The sequence below is a fragment of the Anopheles gambiae genome, chromosome 3 (assembly GCF_943734735.2).
Source record: "Anopheles gambiae chromosome 3, idAnoGambNW_F1_1, whole genome shotgun sequence".
In the NCBI taxonomy this organism is placed as follows: Eukaryota; Metazoa; Arthropoda; class Insecta; order Diptera; family Culicidae; genus Anopheles; species Anopheles gambiae.
Window position 1 is genome coordinate 52,957,121 of NC_064602.1, and position 24,343 is coordinate 52,981,463.

General features: G+C 40.5%; 1 protein-coding gene across 4 annotated transcripts in view; it reads right to left on the reverse strand.

Annotated features, from left to right (window-relative positions):
- LOC1275957 (protein Malvolio) overlaps positions 1–24,343 on the reverse strand; it is a 73,669-nt gene that overhangs the window by 32,148 nt on the left and 17,178 nt on the right. For 2 of the 4 annotated variants that reach the window (XR_009765908.1, XM_061655580.1), the window contains exons 2-3: positions 16,269–16,453; positions 14,837–15,001 (exon numbers count right to left, since the gene is read on the reverse strand). The exons of 1 other annotated variant lie outside the window; for it this stretch is intronic. Coding sequence is in view for 2 of the 3 variants with exons in the window: in XM_061655580.1 (XP_061511564.1) it covers positions 14,837–15,001; positions 16,269–16,453 (350 nt within the window). In the remaining variant the exon portion in view is untranslated. Of the gene's footprint in view, positions 1–14,836; positions 15,002–16,268; positions 16,474–24,343 lie in introns of all 4 variants that reach the window. One more of the 4 variants, XM_061655581.1, reaches the window with a different exon arrangement.

A 24,343-nucleotide genomic window follows, 5' to 3' on the forward strand; every position in this document is an offset into this window, starting at 1 on the left:
TTCAATGGGCGTTTTGTTTCATGAGCGCGGCAGTATTCTTTTCTCGATTTTGAAGGGAAGACGCTTACTCGCGTACTCGTTGATAGTTTTTATCCATGCGATGTTTTTGCTGCTCCAAAATGATGTAATTCATCGCGTATAGAAGTAGAACGCAGGCAGAGCACGGGATCAGCCGTGTCCAACTTTTTAACCAGCGCGTTCTTGACGGTCCAAGCAAGCAATGTTAGTAACAATGGGTCGAGGTAAACGTTGTACCGATTATCAGCGCCATATGTAAAAGCGAATGGCTGCTGCTGGCATTAAGCGCAAAAGGATCGAGTTCGTAATGGAACGATCGCGCACTTTTGTGGCAAACGCGCTTCGGACAACCGAAACGTGCTTAGACAACTGAAACGCGCTTGGACAACCGAAACGCGCAAGTCAACCGGACGTCCTCAGAAGACCACGGCGAAAGAAGACCGTAACATTGTTAATATATCGAAAACACACTGATCGCGAGGGCGGTGGTCCTGCTTATCACACCAAAAACCTAACCCAAAACACAAAAAAGCTACTTACAAATCTATCCGAAACGACCTACCTACCTATTCAAACATACATCCACACACACACACACACACATGCACACACACATACACACACACACATACACTCACATACACACACACACACAAACACAAACACATACAAACCACACATAAACTTGGCCCAACGGGTGCACGGTGCGTTAAAAACCCAATGCCCTATCTTTCTGTCCGATACTGTATATATATATATATATATATATATATATATATATATATATATATATATATATATATATATATATATATATACAGTGGCAAGTTTACAGTATCGGGGGCCCTAAGCAGTAAGAATTTTTGAGGCCCTCTGTATATGATTACCGGGGGGTACAGTATCGGACAGAATGATAGGACCCTAGTGTTTTCAAAGCAGCATGCACCCGTTGGGACAGGTTTATGTGTGGTTTGTGTGTTTGTGTTGGTGTGTGTGTGCATGTGTGTGTGTGTGCATGTGTGTGTGTATGTATGTTTGAATTTGTATTGGTGTGTGTGTGTTTGTTTCACAAGTAGGTCGTTTTGGATAGATTTGTTAGTAGTTTTTTGTGTTTTGGGTTAGGTTTTTGATGTTATAAGCAGGACCTCCGCCCTCGCGATCAGTGTGTTTTTGATATATTAACAATTTTACGGTCTTCTTTCGCCGTGGTCTTCTGAGAACGTCCGGTTGACTTTTCGGTTGTCGCGTTTCGGTTGTCCAAGTGCGTTTCGGTTGTCTAAGCACGTTTCGGTTGTCCGAAGCGCGTATGCCACAAAAGTGCGCGATCGTTCCATTACGAACTCGATCGTTTTGCGCTTAATGCCAGCAGCCGCCATTCGCTTTATCATATGGCGCTGATAATCGGTACAATGTTTACCTCGACCCATTGTTACTAACATTGCTTGCTTGGACCGTCAAGAACGCGCTGGTTAAAAACTTGGACACGGCTGATCCCGTGCTCTGCCTGCGTTCTACTTCTATACGCGATGAATTACATCGTTGTCGAGCAGCGAAAACATCGCATGGATAAAACTATCAACGAGTACGCGAGTAAGCGTCTTCCCTTCAAAATCGAGAACAGAATAATGCCGCGCTCATGAAACAAAACGCCCATTGAAAAGAACAACTGCGCACCAGCTCAATGCACGCACCAAGTTTTCCATGCGCACACAACGTTCAACGCAGATATGCACGCAGGCCTTTCAATGGCGTGCACTGGAGTAGTCATGGGAAAAATGATTCTTTTTAAAGATCAGGTGCGGTCCAGTTCGCTCAGTGAAATGAACTGAACGCGTGCGGTGATTCTTTCGCACGCCCGAGGTGCAGCATTTTTTTAAGAATATTTTTTATGCTGCAAGAATGTACACCCTATTTTATTTTTTTATTTTTGTACAGTTACATTTACAAGCAGAGAAAAAGGAAATCAAAGTTGTTTTAATGCTCAACTAAACTTTAAATTTATCACGATTTGTTTAATTTTCTTATATCAAAATTTATTTTGTTTTCTACTCGTTTAAAGTATTTTTTATAAAAATGTAAATTTATCGCCGTTTAAAACAACGGATTGATAACATTCATTCAATTAATCGTACAGTTAAAAAAACTGTGGTTAACTATAGTCCATGAGGAGAATCTTTTTCATATATTCAAAGCCGACATGGGGTGCTTCTAACATATGGAAAATTACCTGCAGTTTGCAGTTGCAGTGCAGTGGAAAAAAAACTACTAGAGCGAGAGTGTATCGCTATTTTGCTGAACGGCAAAGAAGACATGGATAACAGAAGCTTTCTCGTTCTAGTCAACACACTATCAGATCGATAAAGCATGCTGATTTTCTGAGTAGGAGAATGAACTCCGCACCGCGTGCGGTGGTTTGTTGCACACTTTCATGATCGGTATATTTCCGGGAGAGTTTCCGCACGGAGAATCAATACCGCACCGCTAGCGTGCGGAGATGTATCGCACACATTTATAGTCGGCGCGGAGAACGTCCGCACAAAGAATCAATACCGCACCGCTAGCGTGCGGAGATGTATCGCACACATTCATAGTCGGCGCGGAGAACGTCCGCACAAAGAATCAATACCGCACCGCTAGCGTGCGGAGATGTATCGCACACTTTCATAATCGACAGGGAGAGCGTCCGCTCGGAGAATCAATACCGCACCGCTAGCGTGCGGAAGAATCATTTCCATTTATCTGGCGGTGCGGTACTCGTTCACTCAGTGTAAAGATTGGAATAAATCATTCAGTTCTGATTCATTTTGCCCTTGTCTACACTGGAGAAACACCTGTGAGGGAATGCCGAGTTCATTGCTATTGTGCGCGTGTCCATTTTGCATCGCTGCACATGCACATTTATCAATCAGCACACCGGCGTTTTCGTCCGAGGAACAAGCGCTGCTGTCGATGCAAACTTTAGCTTTTATCCAAGTGCAAACGCACGCTGTTTCACATGATAACACACATTATCAGAATACTTTCAACGCAATATGACATAATGGCAAGCTACGTTTTTCAGACAAAAACCCGCGCACTTGCAAATACACATTAAAAAGCACACTCTCTTTCTACTACACACACTCACACACACACACACACATACACACACACTCACACACACACACACATACACACACACTCACACACACACACAAACACATACACACACATACACACACACAAACACAAGTAACGTGGTAAAACAAGTGCTCGGTGCGTTGAAAAAACCAGGGTCCTATCTTAATGTCCGATACTGTACCCGGCATACATCTTGGATTATGTAACATTTCAACTTTAATTTTTTGCTGGGGAGGTGCTAAGGATTCGTCTAGCACGGGGCTCCAACGTCCATCACACACGGGGCCCTTCTTGCTAATACTGTGCCATGTTCTATCAACTGTTATAGATAGTGGACTAAAGATTCGCGGGGCCCCTCATTGACGGGGCCCCCCGCAATTGCTTACTTTGCTTACCGTTAAAATCGCCACTGTATATATATATATATATATATATATATATATATATATATATATATATATATATATATATATATATATATATATGGATATGAAATATTTCTATATATATATATATATATATATATATATATATATATATATATATATATATATATATATATATATATATAACAACCTGCTCGCTCTAACAACCTTGACATAAAATGTCACATGAACTGTCAAAAAAGAAAAAAGAAAAGCCAATCTACGTTGAAGATTCAGAGAGACAAAACGTGTTTTAAGACTTATGTAATTTTACATCTCAGAAGTGGGATCCAACCGTGGAAAATTGATCAGAAATGGAAACAAAAGATACAATGATTTGCACCCTTGAAAATGCTGGAATTTCGATACGTCCCGCTGCCACCATTCGCGAAATTCGCCAGCTATACACCAGCGTTGTTGGTGGTGCTTCTGTCCCGGCAGAGATTGAGGTTAAGAGTACGATGGCCGATACACGTGGAAAACATGCTGAAAACATCAGTGCTCCTGCTCCTCCGGAGGTTGATGTTAAACGTGCACTTGCCGAAATGGGTGGAGACAACGCAACAAATATTGAAATCGACCAAGGCTCACAGAACGAATCACATTGTGTAACTCCCGAAGATGAAGTGGCTTCCCTACGAAAGCGACTTGAAATTCTCGAGCTCCGAGAAAAAATCAAGCAGTTAGAAACACGCAGTAATGAGCCTGTTACACAATCACCAATGATAATTAAATTCGAAGAATTTATCGATAAATTTAGTGGTGACAATTCAGACCAAATTGAGCAATGGCTACGTGAATTGGAAAGAGCGTTTCTTCCTTACAAAATGAATGAAATCACCAAATTCTACAATGCTCGTCGGTTGCTGACGGGTACTGCAGCATTGTTCGTAAAAACAATCGATGTGGAAACATACGCTGAGCTTAATGAGGAGCTTCTTAAAACCTTCGCTAAAACTCCGTCAATTGAAAACGTGTACCGGCAATTGAGAACACGTCGGCTTTCCCGCAATGAGTCAGTAGCAAGATATGTTTTAGAAATGAAACAAACAGCCGGAGATAAAATCGTCGAGGAAGAATTGTCAACATAATAATTGATGGCATTGGTGATCCCATAAACACCGCTGCTATACGTTATTCAGCCAAATCCGTCGAAGAACTTCAACAAATGCTGAAAAAATACGAGATGATACGCCCTCAACAGAACTCAGTACAACGAGTGAACATCGCTTCATCGTCGACATCCCCCCGTAATGTTTCTGTGGCCAAGAACAAGAACGCCATAGAAGAAATCCGTTGCTACAATTGCTCCAAAATCGGTCACTACCAAAGTTCCTGCCCTTCTCCTCGTCGACCTGCAGGATCCTGTTTTTTGTGCCATCAAATGGGTCACAGTTATCAGAACTGCCTTAATCGGGTGAAGAACACTTCTGCTGCTATCACTACACAGGACAGGGAAATTGTAAATTCAGAACAAGAGGTAAGTGTTGCATTTGATATTGATAATGAGCATCAGAGTAGTGTTTCACAAGTGTGTTCTCTTTTTGATACCGGCAGCCCGAGGAGCTTTATTAGCAAATCGATAGTACCAATGATGTTTCTTGATCGAGCATGTAATTCTGGATATAGAGGACTAGGAAATACACATTTAACATCGCTTGGCCAAGAAAAATGCCGTCTAAGGTTCCGAAACAAAACAGTAATACATACCCTCATTATTTTACCAGAAGAAGAAATTGCATGGCCAATAATTGCAGGTAGAGATTTATTGGAAAAATTAAATGTGTATTTGTGTGAATTACCATATCAATATTCTGCCAAGGCATTAATGAAAATAAACATAAAAACACAAATCAGACCAGAACCACTTGTGATTTCACGGCTGCGCTCATTTCATATTTTTAAAGATTCCTCAACGAATTGGGTTGAACATAAAGATTGTCCCGTTGTAATGAATGCTGTGTCCTCTGATGACGTTCCCTCGAAAACTTCGGTGAATCTATTTCAAACGGACATTTGCGGACAGGATACTTGTTCCGGGCCCGACGGCCAAGCCGACCGCGAAGGTTTCGGTCGTTCTGGAGCGCTTGATAACCGTCTGCTGCCACGGAACAGAACGTCCCGGGCGAAAGGGTTTCAGGAGCGTCAACGGTCCAACTCTATTTCACCAAACTAATTTCAGTATTGGCCTACCAGGCTAGTTACCTCTTTTCCAAATTAAATTGGGAGGTCTATGCCGTGGAAGCGCCGCTACTGATTTCGTAAAGCGCCGTCGAGAAGGCAATCGTATTCGCCCTGGTTTCACCCGGGAGAATCTTAACACCAAATAGAGAAACGCATTCTTGAAATGCTGGTGTAAGACTAATTTATTATAACTATTTCCTCCTTTTATACTCTAAATTACAAGCTATCATAGCCTACTAAGAACAAAATATAAATTATTTAATTATAAATTCAAACAGCCACCTTTGATGTGGTCGCTGCGCAACATTCTCCGACCCGTAAATAATCCTATTTACAATAAATAAGCAAAGCCAGTCAAGAGTTATGAGGGACGAAGTATTTTGGCATTCGAAGTATTTTCGCTCGTAGCATCAATAAGATTCCGTTTAAGATGATGGCTAGAATGCTTCAAAAGATGTTCTTTTTGCTCGACATCTACTACTGCTACCTTTACCGCCGGTCGTTTTATAATAATATTTCCTATTTTAACCTCTACTGATCGTACTTGATTATCTTTTGCTAGATTTACTTGCACTACTCGCCCTTTCATCCATTTTCATCCACTAATACAACTATATCCCCTTCCTTCAACGGTTCTATTCGGGTCGTCCATTTGTTTCGTTTGATAAGCGTTGGTAGATATTCTTTTTTCCATCTATCCCAATAGATCTTGGCGTGATGCTGAACAAGTTTCCATTGTTTCCTATCTACAGGATTGGTCTCAGATATTTCTGGAGGTGCACACTCGAAGCTTCTTCCGATCAAAAAATGATAAGGTGTTAAAATTTCGTCGTCTTCGCAGCTAACTGGTATATCTGTCAATGGTCTTGAATTTACCATTGGCTCTATTTGTATCAGCGTTGCCCGTAGTGTTTCCGGAGTAGGTTTTCTTTCGTTCCATTGATAGAAGAGATGCCGCAACGCCTTTTTTACGGTTTGTATCAAACGCTCCCAAGATCCGCCAAAGTGTGGAGCTGCAGGTGGATTGAAAGTCCACTTGATGTCGAATTTCAACGCTGCTTCTTGCCCCATACGATGATCAATTTCATTTACTAATTGTTGAAGTTCCTTCTCAGCTCCAACAAAATTTGTTCCGTTATCGCTGTAGAGGTGCTGGACTTTTCCTCTGCGATGTTGGAAATTTTTCAAACATACCAGAAAACTATCTGTGTCGAGTTTTTCAGCAAGTTCGAGATGAATCGCTCGTGTTGACATGCATGTAAATAACGCTCCCCATCGCTTTTCCACGGATCGCTTCACTGCAACTTCTATCGGTCCAAAATAGTCCACTCCAGTATGAGTGAATGGTGGTACATATGGATGTGCTCGAAAATGCGGTAGAGGTGCCATCAACGGTTCTTTCGGTGTAGCATTTTTCAATATACACGTTTGGCAGCATGCTTTCACATTTTTTAGTACTACTCGAAGATTGATTATCCAATAGATCTGCCGCAAAGCTCCTATTACTACGTTGTCTGCTTGATGAAGGTATTGCTCATGAAAGTTTCGTACTAACAGCTTTACTATGCGAGGTTTCTGAGGCAATAACATCGGTAATCTTGTTGTCATGGAAATAGCGGCAATGTTTTCTAAGCGACTTCTGGATCGTAGTATTTTATGTTCGTCCAAAAACGGCATTAGCTTATGTATTGGACTCTGTTTCTCTACTACTTTTCCTTTACAAAGAGCGTGATATTCATCCGGAAATCCTTCGATTTGAGCTTTGCGTATCAAAGCCCTTCTTGCGACATCGACATCCTCAGGATCAATTTTTTTCGAAAATTTCTCCCGATCTTTCAAAAAATCGACGAATTTCTTCAAAATGGTTGTATGTTTCAACAATTTACTCCATGATGAATAGTTGTTTTCCGGAATCAAATCGACGATTTGATGCATGGCTACAAATTTCTTTTCTTCATCTGTCTCAACGATCTTTTCTTTTTTCGGCCAAAACTGCTCCTTCTCTACGAGAAAATCGGGTCCATTGAACCAAAGTCGCGTATCTTTGATTATCTTAGTAGCAATATCAGCGGGATTTTCTTTTGATGGAACCCATCGCCATTGGTTGGCACTTGATACCTCGAAAATTTCACTGATTCGATGGGCCACAAACGAATGATATTTTCGGTGTTGATTATTTATCCACGACAAAACCGTTTGTGAATCACTCCAGTACGTTGTTTTCTGAATCTGCAGACGTAATTCCTTTGCTATTGCTTCAGTTAGACGAATACCCAACACGGCCGCTTGCAGCTCCATCCGAGGTATCGATAATGTTCGTATTGGTGCCACACGAGCTTTTCCAGAGATCAGTCGTACCACGTAATGTTCTTTGAAGCAGGATCGAAGATATACACATGCCGCAAATGCCTGATCTGATGCATCCTGTGTCCTGGGCGTATGCTTCGAAACTTCAACCGGCGTTAATTTTCTGATATATCCTTTGGCTTCATACTCCTCAAACGTTTTATTCGCCCACTCCATCAACGCAGGATTTCGAATTAATTGCTTCTCCATACATTTCAACCGCGTTAAAGCGTTGTTATAGCTGTTCGGAAATTTCGGATCGTCACTTTTCCACAATAGACCAATTTCAAACCGCTCTCCCGTTCTCTTCAAAGTTTTTTCTATGATGGAATTCGCTCTTTCTTCTGCACTAAGGCCGGGCTACATTGATCGTACTCGCAAGTGTAATTTCGATTTTCACTAGCGCATCTGGCGGCGGCTGACCGAAGCATTTTGCCAAACAATTTGGAGATGCTCCAGAAAATACGTTATTTTTCCATGTTTTTCACTTTAACTGGACTGGGAAAGCTTTGTAATTGATACAACTAATTAATTTTGAGATCCGGCACGACCATTCCCCCGACGACCAAAAAAAGCTTCCACCAGCCGCCACTAGATGCGCTAGTGAAAATCGTAATTACACTTGCGAGTACGGCTAATGTAGCCCGGCCTCTAGATTTCACCATCTTTGTTGCCTTCACTCCGAAATCTTCCGTTGAAAAATAATTTCGCGTCATCTCGTCCATGCACTCGTCTCCTTTATGAACCATCAGATGACTAGATTCGCAGTCATAGGTTGCTTTGCCCAAACCGAAAATTATCCAACCCAGCTTCGTGTAAATAGCGATTGGCTCATCTGCTTTACGCATTTTTCGATTTATCGGTACTATTAGATGACTATGGTTCAAACCTATTAATATAGAAGGGCGAATATTTCGATAGCTGTCCATCTCGATATTACTCAAGTACGGATATTCTGCCTTCATTTGTTCCACATCTAGGCTTTGAACTGGTAAATCCAAATTTCGTATCGTCCTTACATCGTTCAGTTCGTATTCTTTATTATTTTTTCCCGAAATTGTCACGCGAACTCTTTGGCTGTTGGACTCCGTATTTTCGATGTCATTTGTCCACTTCATTGTTAACGGGTCTCTTACACCTTTCAATTTCAATTGCTCTGCCATATTTTCTTCCATCAGAGTTAAAGATGATCCAGGGTCCAAAAAGGCAAAGGTCGTTATTTTCTCCGATCCATTTCTTAAAATAACTGGAACAACTTGATAATACAGTTTTTGTGTACAAGGCCACAATTGATGGTGATTTAATATCGGATTTCTTGACACGTTGTTTTCATTATTATGAGGTTGATTCCATTGCCTTTGAACAGTATTATGTTGTTCGATCATCTGATTTCTCGGTTCTGGACGGTTTCGTGAATCTTGTATTCCAACTCTTCTGATGGTTTTTGCAATAGGTTTCAGCCATTCATTTAGATCTTTCAAATTGACTATTTGGTCGCCGTTCTCTTGGTTATATTCCAACCATTGGTACTGGAATACCATCGGCAGTTTTTCAACGATCTCGTTAACCAATCGCGGATCGTTCAAATATTCGCCATGGTTTAAATTAGTCATATTAATTACCAGATTTTCCACGGATTCTGAAAGTTCCGGAATCTGCGAATGCCTGTTAACTCGGACTTTCAAAATGTCCTTTAGCAAATCCTTGTATACAAGATCTGGTCTACCGTAAGTCTCATCCAAACGTTCGATGATATCCGGAACGTTTTTTGGGTCCATTAACAGCGGTCGTATGCTTCGCTCTGCTTCTCCTTTCACGTATTGTTGAATTCTTCGCAAATTCTCGAAATTCGAAAATTTTGCATCCTTAGTTGTTTCGTCTAATGTTTTCTTGAATAAAGGCCATTCCTTAGGTTTGCCATCAAAATAGGGTAATGGAACTAGCGTATCACGCCGTATCGCAGAGTTCGTGGTCTCGTCCGTCATTTTTGTTTCTTCAGTCTTAGTAGTCATTCCCTTCAGTACATTTATTAACTCCTGAATCAGCGATTTTTCGGCTGTATCGGATGTTTTCGATGATGGTTCAGGAACATTTCTCGAGGAACACTTGATGCAGAGCCATGGTTCATCTGGTCCCGGTTCGCGAGTCAGCTTCGCACAATTCAAATGGAACCACCTGTCACAGTCATCGCATTGAACCATATTATCCGACAGATCTGGTTCATTGCACAATCTGCATGCGCCATTCTTATTTTCTACAAAAAACTTCTTCCTTGTCGCCATGTTCGACAGCAAACAAATTCCTCCTCTCGTCGTTATTCAAAAAAATATGCGGATTGCTGGTTTATTCGATATCGTTCAACAGTAAAATAGAGTTCGTGAGATTGCTTCGATTGCTTCAAGCAAGATTGATGTAATGGAACTCTCCGTGAGGTTCCTCTCTGGAGCCACCAATGTTCCGGGCCCGACGGCCAAGCCGACCGCGAAGGTTTCGGTCGTTCTGGAGCGCTTGATAACCGTCTGCTGCCACGGAACAGAACGTCCCGGGCAAAAGGGTTTCAGGAGCGTCAACGGTCCAACTCTATTTCACCAAACTAATTTCAGTATTGGCCTACCAGGCTAGTTACCTCTTTTCCAAATTAAATTGGGAGGTCTATGCCGTGGAAGCGCCGCTACTGATTTCGTAAAGCGCCGTCGAGAAGGCAATCGTATTCGCCCTGGTTTCACCCGGGAGAATCTTAACACCAAATAGAGAAACGCACTCTTGAAATGCTGGTGTAAAGGCCGGGCTACATTGATCGTACTCGCAAGCGTAATTTCGATTTTCACTAGTGCATCTGGCGGCGGCTGGTGGAAGCTTTTTTTGGTCGTCGGGGGAATGGTCGTGTTGGATCTCAAAATTAAGTAGTTTTTTCACCGTTTTTTGATGCGAAAACTGCTGAAATACTTGCACAACATATTTATCTCTCAATTACAAAGCGTTTCCAGTCCAGTTAAAGTAAAAAACATGGAAAATTAACGTATTTTCTGGAACAGCCTCAAATTGTTTGGCAAAACGCTTCAGTTAGCCGCCACCAGATGCGCTAGTGAAAATCGAAATTACACTTGCGAGTACGATCAATGTAGCCCGGCCTTAAGACTAATTTATTATAACTATTTCCTCCTTTTATACTCTAAATTACAAGCTATCATAGCCTACTAAGAACAAAATATAAATTATTTAATTATAAATTCAAACAGCCACCTTTGATGTGGTCGCTGCGCAACAATACTCTCTCGAAAGAAATCGGTAATCGTCGGCAGTCTAGTAGTTACGAAGACTTGAACACAACATTTGAAGAAATGTGTGTTATTTGCATGGTAGAACCTAACGACAAGCTAAACATTAGTTCACATCTAAAGCCACATGAAATTGAAATTGAAATAGTAGTCTTTATCCTTGTAGTAAAATTGAACAAACAGGTCATGCGATGAAAATAAGTTTGATTCACGACACTCCCATTTATAGCAAACCGAGAAGACTATCCATCGCCGAACGAAACCAAGTTAGATATATAGTTGATGATCTTTTACAAAAAGGTATAATCCGTCCCAGCAGCTCTCCCTATGCCTCCGCACTTGTCTTAGTCCGGAAGAAGAACGGTGAAATCCGAAAATGTGTAGATTATCGGCCCTTAAACAAAATAACTGTTAGAGATAATTACCCTCTGCCTCTTATTGATACGTGTCTTGAACACTTAGGCAGTAAGCGATTTTTCACCTTGATGGATTTGAAGAATGGATTTCACCAGATAGATATGCATGAGGATTCGATAAAGTTTACGTCTTTTGTAACCCCAGACGGACAGTTCGAATATGTTAAAATGCCTTTCGGACTGAAAAACGCTCCAGCCCAATTTCAGCGATTTATAAATCATGTGTTGCATACGTTTATAGCCAGTGGACAGCTTGTGGTATATTTGGATGACATTATTATTGCATCTGTCGACCTAGAGGATCATTTGTGCATACTTGGTGACGTATTAAGAACATTGCGAAATAATGGTCTTGAACTTCGAATGGATAAATGTAAATTTGTATATGAGGAGTTAGACTATCTAGGATATCGTGCCAATCCAAAAGGTATTCGTCCAAGTGATCAACATATTCAGGCCATTCAAAATTATCCTGTACCTAGGAACATAAAGGAAGTTCAGCGTTGTTTGGGCCTTTTCTCTTATTTCCGTAGATTTGTGTCTTCGTTTTCAACCATAGCTAAACCACTTAGTAATTTGTTAAAGGATAAAGCAATATTCGTATTTAATGATTTTTGTCTACGTGCATTCAATATTTTGAGAGACAAGCTGATTAACTCCCCTGTTCTAGCAATTTATAATCCGTCTCGTGAAACAGAACTCCATTGCGATGCGAGTGCGGTAGGTTTTGGCTCAGTCCTACTTCAAAAACAAGAAGATGGTAAACTGCATCCGATAGCATATTTTTCGAAGACTGCTTCTTCAGATGAAGCTAAACTTCATAGTTATGAGTTGGAAACACTCTCAATAATTTATGCCTTAAAACGATTCCACACATATTTACATGGTATTCCTTTCAAAATTATAACTGATTGTAATTCTTTGGTAGAGACTTTAAAGAACCGCAACTCTTCTGCTAAAATAGCCCGATGGTCTTTGTTCTTAGAAGATTACAATTATTCAATATCCCATCGCCCAGGCAGCTCAATGAGCTATGTAGATGCCTTGAGCCGAAAACAAGTAGGTGCTATCACAGACGATATCGATATTGACCGACAATTGAGGATTGCTCAATCCCGAGACCCTATTGTAGAGGAGCTGAAAATGAAACTGAAATTAGAACCAGTTGAAGGATTCGTATTGGAAAACGGCGTGATTTATAAAATTTCACCTTCAGGTAAAAAACTAGTTTTTGTACTCAATGAATTGATAAATAATATTATTCGAAATGCTCATGAAAAGCTAGGTCATTTAGGAGTGAAGAAATGCTGTTGTTCTATAAGCAGTCAATATTGGTTTCCTCAGATGAAAATGCGCGTACACAATTTTGTACGCAATTGTTTGAAATGCATTGTTTATTATGCACCAGCACGAAAAAATTTACGCAATTTGCATAGTATTCCAACGGTTACTGTTCCATTTGATACTTTACATATTGATCATTTAGGCCCATTACCATCGATAAAATCACAAAAAAAAAATTATTCTTGTAGTAATAGATTCATTCGCAAAATTCACTAAACTTTATGCAGCCACTTCAACCAGTAGTCGAAGTGTATGCATTGCATTGGAGCAATATTTTGCGTACTATAGTCGCCCTAAAAGGATCGTCAATGATAGAGCTACATGCTTCACGTCTAATGAATTCCGTGAATTTCTATCCGATCGCGGAATCACTCATGTTCTTACGGCTACCTCCTCATCCCAGGCCAATGGACAAGTGGAAAGGGTAAACAGGGTGTTGCGACCAATGTTAAGCAAAACAACAAACGATGACCATTCGAATTGGAGTTCTAAATTGTATTACATTGAACATGCTTTAAACAATAGTGTACATTCTTCCACACAGTTCACCCCGTCAATGTTATTATTCGGTACCAATCAGCGTGGCCCTATTGTTGATGAATTAACTGAATTTCTGGAAGAAAAACAGGAACACATCCAAAGGGATTTTGAATTCATTAGAAACCAGGCTTCCGAAAATATAACCAGATCTCAAAGAGTAAATGAAGAACAATTTGCTAAGAGCCATCATCCAGCTGATGTATTTCATGAAGGTGACATTGTTATGATTCGTAACGTTGATAATAGTCCAAACACAAATAAGAAACTAATAGCTAAATTTAAAGGTCCATACGTTGTCCACAAGTGTTTGCCGAACGATCGATATGTAATTCGCGATATCGAGGGATGTCAGCAGACACAGATTCCTTACGATGGGGTTCTTGAGGCTGATAAACTCAGGAATTGGTCCTCTCCCGATTCAGACCCCGTTGAGGATTCACCTAATGCAACACTACAATGCGTACAATCGACATAACAAATTGAGGGCAATTTATGTTCAGGATAGCCGAGTTGTATATATATATATATATATATATATATATATATATATATATATATATATATATATATATATATATATATATATATATATATATATATATATATATATATATATATATATATATATATATCATTTGGAAGGTACAACGCTCGGCTGCATGTTGCAAGACCCGTGAAAAACTATTTGGAAAATAGTGGATGGGATGTTTTGACCCACCCGCCTTATAGTCTGGACCTTGCTCCGGCTGACTTTCATTTATTTCGCTCGATGCAAAACGCCCTCACCGAAATACGCTTCACTTCAGAGCAAGGCATCCGAAATTGGATCGATTCGTTTTTGGCCGGCAAGCCAAAAATTGAAAATGTTGAATTGAATTTTTTTTGGGATGGAATTCATTAATTGCCTGAAAGATGTGAAAATGCTATAGCATCTGACGGGCAATACGTCGAATAAATTATATTGTCAGATTTTTCCACAATAAAGCATAAAATTTCGCTGTAAAATTCCGGTTTTTAAGTTGTACACCTAATACTGAGCTCCAGTATTAAAATTAGGAAGATTTCGAGTCCTCAACAATATGAAATGGTATAGATATATATGTATATAAAAACATATTTGCATTATGTGAAGCAAAACTATGCGTCGTAATCGTATTAAAATTACCGTTTAGACGAGAGAAGGTAGATTGCGATTGCAGTTCCAATTACTTCTTGCATATCAGATCCAATAATAGCAACTTCCACCATCAGCCAAAGTATCAAACGTGGGACTGTTTTGTATTGCTTACAGCACATCTCAGCTAGGTCCAATCCGGTTACAACACCAATTCTAAAAAACAAAATGTTTTAGCTTTTAAAAGATTAATATATTAAGCAACATGGCCTTCCTCGGACCGTTCCTACTGAATAAAAAAAACTTGGATTAATATAAACAATACGGCCAAAGCCGATCTTTCTTAATAAAAAAAGGATTAATATATGCAGTATAACCACCGACAAACCGACGTGACACTGGCGTTACAAAAGTGTCCCACACGAAAGTACTGTCATTTGCCAGTGAGGCGATCACTTCTGTCAAAGTAAGCTCTGTTCACTGCTGCTTCGATGTAAACAACTTTTCTAAATACAAATTGCGAAGGAAGTGTGAGGCACGATTTTGTGAGAATTATTGGACAAAACACCAAGGAAAATCATTTTGTAAGTTTCCAAATCAATGCAAAAGATGTGAGAAGTACATAAAACAATACACATTGGAATTTGCGAAGAAAAACAAAAAGGGGATTTAGCAGTTTCTTTTCTGTGTCAGTGTAGTAAGCGAATCATTATAGAGATGGCGCTAGTGTTTAACGTATTTTCATTTGTAATAAGGAGACAACTTTTGAAGCTCATTTTGTTCGAAGTGTCACGTCGGTTTGTCGGTGGTATAACCTCACTGACTTTTTAGTTGAGTTGTTTTCAAGATGGCACTTCAATATTTTGGATGTCATCCAAGGTGGATTTAAAAAAAACATCGGCATGTCATGGTCATGGTGTTGTCATGGTGTTTTGATGAAGCATAGCCGTTGCGATGAATTTCAGTTTAGTTCACAAAGTTTTAGGCCGCTGCCAGACACACCAAAAATCCACCGTAACGAAAAAAATCACAGATGAAATATAACGCATTATAACCCTCATATTTTCATTCGATCGATTTCAGTCCACCCGTCCTTGAGCGAAATCCTATCGAAATTGCTGTTAGTATACTTCTGCAGCACAAAACAACATTTTAACATAAGTAATGTATGTATTCCTATTCCTGTAGTAACTTATGTATTCCTGTTATTTTCAACATAGTTAAGGACAAAAAAAACTCATATTTTGTTTGTTTACAATAACAAGCGTTATTTTCGATTGTCAGACTTTTTCGGTACGATGACTGTTCGGTGTGTCTGCCAGCGGCCTTATGAACCTTTTTTTTTGTTTCGTTTTAATTTATTCATCACATTCGCGGTATGTCAAACAACCCAACTATCGAATGGGAATGCAAACTAGTTGGCTCGCAATCGTAACGGAACCAGTGAGGTCATATTGTGTATGGCATAAGCAGGTCTACTCACTTCACTGCTAATCGTTGCATTGCTAAGCCAAGCAGCGTAGCTCCAAGTAGCACCCATAGCAAGCTGAATTTTGCCACAATTCCACTCTGTAAATCTGACTCGATGTTTCCCGGATCCAGATAAGCAATAGACATCAAGAAGCCGGGGCCTGTAAACGCCCATAATTCTCGAAAGCTGAAATTAGTCTGGAAATAATCAACAACGGCTGTAAGTGCCAAAACTACAACTTTATTCTTATTCAATTTGCAATTTTTGTTCACTGAGTAAAAACGTTATTATAAATACATTAATTTGCTTAAAAACGGCAAACTATTTAAATAACTAACACAACTAACATTAAACAAATAATCATGGTTATTTAGTATAAGATCGTTTTCGAGCCATTGTACAATTGTAACATTGTAAAATCGCAACTAAACATTTGCTTTCCCCAATATTAACATACGTTTAGATTTCCCAGAATCGTTTCTTCGCTGATCATTTTATTGCAATATTTTTTTTTTTTGCAAATTCATGTTATTTGATTTTGTTCTTATTTCAAAAAAAAATATTTGTTTTGATGGCATCGGGATAAATTATGGACCAATACATTTTTTTTTTTTTTGCAAATCAAGTTAGGGGAAAGCGGGGCAAAATGGGCATGTGAGGCAAAATGGGCACAATCTATTTAAGGATTAATTGACTACAAAGATACTTTCCAATGCTCAAAATGTATTCATTAGAGTGTTCTATGAACACCATGTAAGTTTCATAACCCTTACATAACAAATAACCAAGAAAAATGCAAAGTAAGGTTTAGTAGTAGCATATTGATGTAATTTTTGCCACTATGAAAATAAGCTTAAACCAGTGTCACAGGGATGCGTTGAAGTTTTCCATGATATATTTTTAAAGATATGATATTTCTTTACAATTTGTCTGAAGAAAGCAAGACGATTGAATGCGTATTTTTACTAATATAACAAAAAAATACAAAAATGCTTCAGGTTGGGCAAAATGGGCAGTTACGCTTGGGGCAAAATGGGCAGATGCTTTTCACATACGGCGCTTGGTAAGGCTAAGGTGTTGTATTTGTCGCCTCAATAATGATAACAATCACAGCTTCAAAAGATTCGATTTTGTAGATTTAAACGTGTAAAAACTGTTTCAATTTTGATAACATATTTTTGGAAGAATTTTAAGGTCTTTTCTGACAAGCAAAACAAAATATAGGACGAAAATAAATGTAACGAAACGTGCGCAAATGCAATAGACCATTACCTAAGCACAGTTGTTGTGGCCCATTTCATCATCATCAGCCTCAAACGTCAAACGTCATAGTGACTGGTCGATGATTCTTTGCGCTCCGATATTTTATAAAATTATTCAGTGAAAACTTATCCCTAACGCAACTTGCTTGCTTGTGCTGACTGCCTCAAGACCTGGTTTTCATTAACAGTCGGAAATTGCTCATCTGCAATCACCTACAATCATTTTTCCTGCTCTACAATCAATACCCCATTTCAACTATTGCTGTACCATTTTACAATGGCCGGTATCTGCGCCGCTTGTGCCAACGACATCGTACCTGCTGATCGAATTGTGAAATGCCAGGGTAGGTGCAATGCCGAGTTTCATTTCACATGCAGTGGACTCTCTGACGAACTGTCCGCTATTATAGAGTCCTGTGCACAACTTTTTTGGGCATGTAAGGCTTGTGTAAAGTTTCATAGAGACCCGCGTTCGGCTGTGCTTAGGTCGTCTACCCCTGACACCCACACCACTGTCGACTTATCGTCCAGCATTGCCGACCTTAAAGCGAGCCTCCATAGTGAGCTGCCAAAACAAATCACTGCCGTTATTAAATGCGATCTCCTCGAAGTGCTGAAGGATGAGATGCGTTCCTGTTTGCTTTCATCACACACCTTAACCGATTTACCCGCTCAACAACCCATTCCTCGCAATCCAGCAACATCATAACCCGAAATGTTTAACTCAGTAATTAACAATGTTCCCGATACCATTACACCAACACAAACACAGTTCCCATCTTTGGCGGCCTCACTTAGTGTAAGTGCAATCAAACCGTCATCCTACATCAACAAAACACCACTTAACAACCTGCAAACACCACTACTAAGAGGATCGGGATCACCGCTTGCTTCAGATGCACTGGATATCATTCCACACACTGATACGCGTATGTGGCTATTCTTTACACGTTTCGCCCCAACAGTTACCACTGAGCAAATGTCTCATATGGTGCAGGTACGATTAGCGCTTGACAAGCGGGATGTGTTTGTTCACCGCCTGACGAAATTCGGCGCTAACACTAGTACACTCTCATTCATCTCATTCAAAGTGGGCATACCGGCCACTTTACGCAGTAAGGCTCTATCACCTGAGACATGGCCCTCCGCTCTAACTTACCGAGTTTCGTGACTACCGGAACAACAACAATAATAATCCCAACACACGCTCCGTCATCGATACTAACTCGATACATCAACTCACACACGATCACCCTGCCACTCTCGCTGTAGACAGCTAATCACAATCACAATCCACTCTCACGGTCCGGAATAAGCGCTCCGATATCAACCACCACTACAGATATGCACTCGCAGCCTGGTACGATTTCCTCTCCTGCTATGACCACTACAGATGCAGGTTTGTTTACAACTGAACCACAGCAGGATCTCAACGAGCGAATGCTTGTCATCACTACACCTACCAGATCTCCTCCAGAATGCTTAGCCGCTCCTAAAAAAAGACCGCGACGAGTTAACACTAAACGGACTGATAATTCTGCGGAAGCCGGTCCGTCAGATGAATAGCAATTGAATATCAACAACACAACAACAACATACCTACCGATGTACTACCAAAATGTTCGAGCCTTGCGTAAAAAACTGAATGATCTAAGACTAGTACTTTCCGAAACTGAATACAAAATCGTAATATTAACTGAAACCTGGTTGAACAATAACATAAACAATGAGTTATTCAACGACGATCGCTATTCTATTTACCGATGCGATAGAACCACCACCAACAGCACTTTCTCCATCGGTGGTGGTGTTCTAATAGCCTGCTCTCGCTCTCTTTCATCTTGCGAAATTCCACCGACGGATCGAACTATAGAACAAAATTCGTTATGGGTCAAAATTTGATTGGGCAATATTTTTGTTTATATCGGTGCCATGTATATTCCACCGTACAACGCATCTTCTTCTTCTTCTTCTTTGGCTCAACAACCGATGTCGGTCAAGGCCTGCCTGTACCACTAGTGGGATTTGGCTTTCAGTGACTAATTGATTTCCCCCCATAGCAGGATATTCAATCCTACGTATGGCGGCACGGTCTATTTGGGGATCGAACCCATGACGGGCATGTTGTTAAGTCGTACGAGTTGACGACTGTACTACGAGACCGACTGTACAACGCATATAACGACATAATTGTTAACAAACATCTGGAAAGTATACGCGAAATTTCCTCACGCATGAGAGATAATGATCTTCTGCTTGTCGCTGGAGATTTAAAAAAAAATGGGACATTACGTGGTCCAAACTCAATCCAGCCGATGTCGAGGATGTACCATTGCGCTCCACTTTCATGCACTATAAACCGTCATCTAAGTCTCGAAATAATCATATTTTCATCGATGGTATGGCAGCAAACGGCCTTTATGAATTTAGCAACGTTAGAAACTCCATGGACCGACAACTCGATATAATTTTTGCTAACTCCAACGCCGATGAGATCTGTTCTGCCGTGTCTAAATCCGAACCGGCCCTGCTCAAGCTCGACAATTATCATCCTGCACTCGAATGGTCAATACGTCACTATGATCCTCATGCGTCTAGCTCCCATCCAAGCAACACACATCAGTAACGATTAAATTATTCAAAGGCTAATATCGTGGAACTGGAGGAAAGAATAATTCTATTCGGTTCTACTTTTAACTGCTCCAACTTTCCATCTGTTGACGACGCTGTTCATGCCTTCACGATTTTCATGAAAGATGCTCTACAATCCTGTACACCAATTATGGACCAGAAACGCTCTCCAGCATGGAGTAATAACAGGCTTATCATCCTCAAACGAGCCAAAAACAATGCCATTAGTCGACACCGTTTTATGAGAAGTAATATCACTAGGGAAAATCGTAACAACGCGATACATGCATACCGTCAGTATAACCGATCAAGATATAAGCAATATATATCTTCAATCGAAAGGTACCTTCTCCGACATCCCCGAAAATTTTGGCGCTTCATTGACAGCAGACGACGCTCAAACGTAATTCCAAGCACAATCAAATATAATGATTTCGTGGGCACGTCACCCGAAGATATTTGCAACATTTTTGCTGAATGATTTTCCGATGCCTTCTCCACCCCAATTGTAGATCAAACGGTGATCTCAAGGGCCACATCTTACACACCTCTAAACATGATTGATTACACCATTCCTACGTTTGATATACGCACAGTAGAAAAGTGCCTCAAAAGCCTTAAACCCTCTACAGCTCCTGGTCCCGATGGCATTCCGAGTTTCATCATCTGTAAATGCTATCAGTCTCTAGCACCTGTATTAACAAACATATACAACACGTCACTGAGTTCCGGTATTTTCCCACGCTTATGGAAGACCTCGTGGATGGTACCAATATTTAAATAAGGGGATCGCTCAAGTGCTTCAAACTATTACGGTATCACATCACTTTGTGCGGTGTCAAAAGCTTTTGAGCTTCTGCTTTACGGCCCTATGCTCTCCGCTACATCGAATTACATTATGGATAACCAACACGGGTTCGTACCAAAACGTTCTACATTAACGAACCTCACTGAATTCGTTAGTTTCTGCAAACGTAATCTCGACTCCGGAGGTCAAGTGGATGCTATTTACACCGATCTCAAAGCTGCTTTCGACCTCATCTCACACGACATTTTAATCGCCAAATTGCAGAAGTTAGGGTTTTCGGAACAAATAGTTAAGTGTTTGCATTCCTACCTCACAGAACGCTCATACAAGATCAAGGTAAACGATCATACATCTAGAGAGGTGCTTGGCACCTCAGGGGTGTCTCAAGGCAGCAATTTGGGCCCGCTGCTCTTCATTCTTTATATACACGATGTAGGGCAATTGCTAGCTAAACACCGTTTTCTTCTGTTTGCCGATGACGTTAAGCCGTTCGCTCCTATCAACGATACCAATGACCGCATCAATCTTCAACACGCCATCAACCTGTTTAGCATATGGTGCCGTGATAATGCAATGGTGCTATGTATCGAAAAATGTTGTGTTTTGTCTTTTTACCGTTCTCGGTCTTGCACACGATTTAACTACCAGATCGATAACATATCCGTTGAACGCACCGATACATTCCGTGACCTTGGGATCATTCTCGACACACGTTTAACATTTAACGATCACCTAGAAAATATAGTGTCTAGAGGGAACCAACTACTGGGTTGGATTATTCGATCAACGCAAGGTTTCCGTAATCCTATGACCATAAAAACCATCTACTGTGCCTACGTTCAATCTGTGTTAGAATATGGCAGTATTGTTAGTGACCCCTGTACCGAACAATGGAATAACCGAATCGAGGCCATCCAAAGAAAAGCGACTAGATATGCTGTAAGACTCTTACCATGGCGACAGGGCGATGTGTTACCGTCATACCATTCCCGGTGTCTGCTTTTAGGGATTCAGTCGTTGAAAAAGCGCCGTGAGATAGGTAAATGCCTTTTTATATCAGGACTACTTAACCTCCACATTGATGCTCCTACTCTATTAGCTACGATAGAATTTAACGCGCCATCTAGGAATCTACGTACACGTCAATTCATATCCGTCCCTCGTTATAGAACTCGTTTTGGCCAGTCTGATCCTATGTCAGCTATGTGTCGAACTTTCATAAATAACTTTGATTTATTTGATTTCAACATGCCACAGAATGTTTTTAGAGATAGACTCAGGACACAACTTACGTAATAATTTTATTTTCAAAATACATTTTCTATTCTTGTGCACCTGTTCTCCCAGATCAATTTATGTACCTTACATAGTCTATAAGCACTAATTTAAGTACATTCATGTAGGATCTTCAAGATCCCGATGGATTAATCAATAAACATATAAACATATAAACATATATATGATAATCATGCAACCCATGGCAGATACTCTTGTTAAGTGACTATTTAGTTTGCCCCGGTTACAGGGCAATGCAATATGATTTTGGCAATATTTAATAACTTCAGGATTGTTACGTTTTCGTGGATAATAGGCTTGAGAAATTTAGGGTTTCAGGAGAGGGGGTGTGGAATGGAAGAAATGGAAGCATTTGGAAAGCAACTTGGCAATTATGTTGGCAAGTTGTTTTATACTGGCCAAACCGGACGTTGACATTGCAATTTGATGCGACCGACGATTGATTTTTCATTTCTTTGCAAGAGAAGTTATAAATGATACACAGTCTTAACATATTCATTTTCATCGAGTGCGAGTTCGGGTAGGGTATTCAACCTACTTCTCGCACCTACTGATAATTCGAGTCAACCCAAACTAGCTGGACCCAATGGTCGGACTGATCCTACCTTTGCCCGACCCCATCCGAAAACGTTTGGTGCATCGTTGGGTTGAAGTCGTTTATGGTGTCTTGCACCTACCGGAATCGTTACACCAACTGAACCTAATGTATCTTTCGGGTCGACTCGTACGACTCCGGGTCGCTTACGGATGGCTCCGGCCCTGTAAGTTTGAATTGACCCACCCATCAGTAATACAAGTGCTTAAGCGCTTTATGCTAGGAGTTGTAACTTTAATGTTTTCTATGTTCTACATTTAATATATGTTATACTGGAATCACTTGAAATTCGTGCATCCATATGCTTGGTTTTACACGTAAATTTTCTTTTCCGAAATTTAATATAACCGATTTGGTACATCTCTGTCTGGAAGGTGTGATTGGAAGCGCGGGGCTAGACAACGACATCCGTGGCACGATCCTCTACCGGTCTCTCCAATTTCTTGGCTTCACGGATGACATCATTGGCAGGACAATAGCGAAGATGTGTGAGGCGTACCTGACTCAAACGCGAAACGGCAAGAATTGGATTTAGAATCAATGCGACGAAGACGTAGTACCTGCTTGCCGGGGACTCAGATCATCTGGGAAGCAGTGTATTAGTTGTCGGCGGCAACCTCGAGGTAGTAAAGGAGTTCTGCTATCTCGGGACGGTCGTTACCTCTAACAATTACATCAGCAACGAAATCCGGAGACGCACTGTGCAGGGGAATCTTGCATACTATGGGCTTCACCGACTGCTGACATCCAGAAGACTTCGAGTCCGCACGAAATGTGAGATATATCGCACATTGATTCGCCCAGTGGCCCTCTATGGACACGAGTCCTGGATTATCCAAGCGGAGGATGAAAACGCTCTGGGCATGTTTAAGTGACGCATCCTCCAGACCATCTTAGACGGTGTGTTTTTAGCAAGGAGTATGGAGGAGAAAGAGAGAGAGAGAGACAGAGAGAGAGAGAGAGAGAGAGAGAGAGAGAGAGAGAGAGAGGTCTTCCGCACGAAATGTTCGCTGAACAAGATGCTGTTGTGTGTTGAAGTGTGAAGTGTGTGTTGCTTAGCTCCCATCTTATTTGTGCTTTTGGTATGGTTAAAGCGCGTTATTTGTTTCGTTGTAGACAGTCATCTGTGCCAAAGTAGGTTACTGTTAGTGTGATTATTGTAGTGGAACAAATATTCACACTAATATTCAAAAATAGAGCTTACGCTGAAAGGTGTAATTTTCTTTGTATGCATTTGTGTAATGATGTGGTGAAGGAGGAGTGTTTGTATTAGTGTGCAAGGTACTTGAATCGAAACGTTTGCTTGTCATTTGCGTGTGTTGCTGCTAATGATTCTGCAATAATTAAGCTGCAATTGTTCTGCAATAATTATGCTAAATCCTATTTCATGGATGTTCCACGGTCAATGACCCGTTACATAGTGAATAGTTAGTCCGAATAAATTTGTTACGCGGATTAACTACTATTTTCTACTAACGATCCTAAAACATGCACA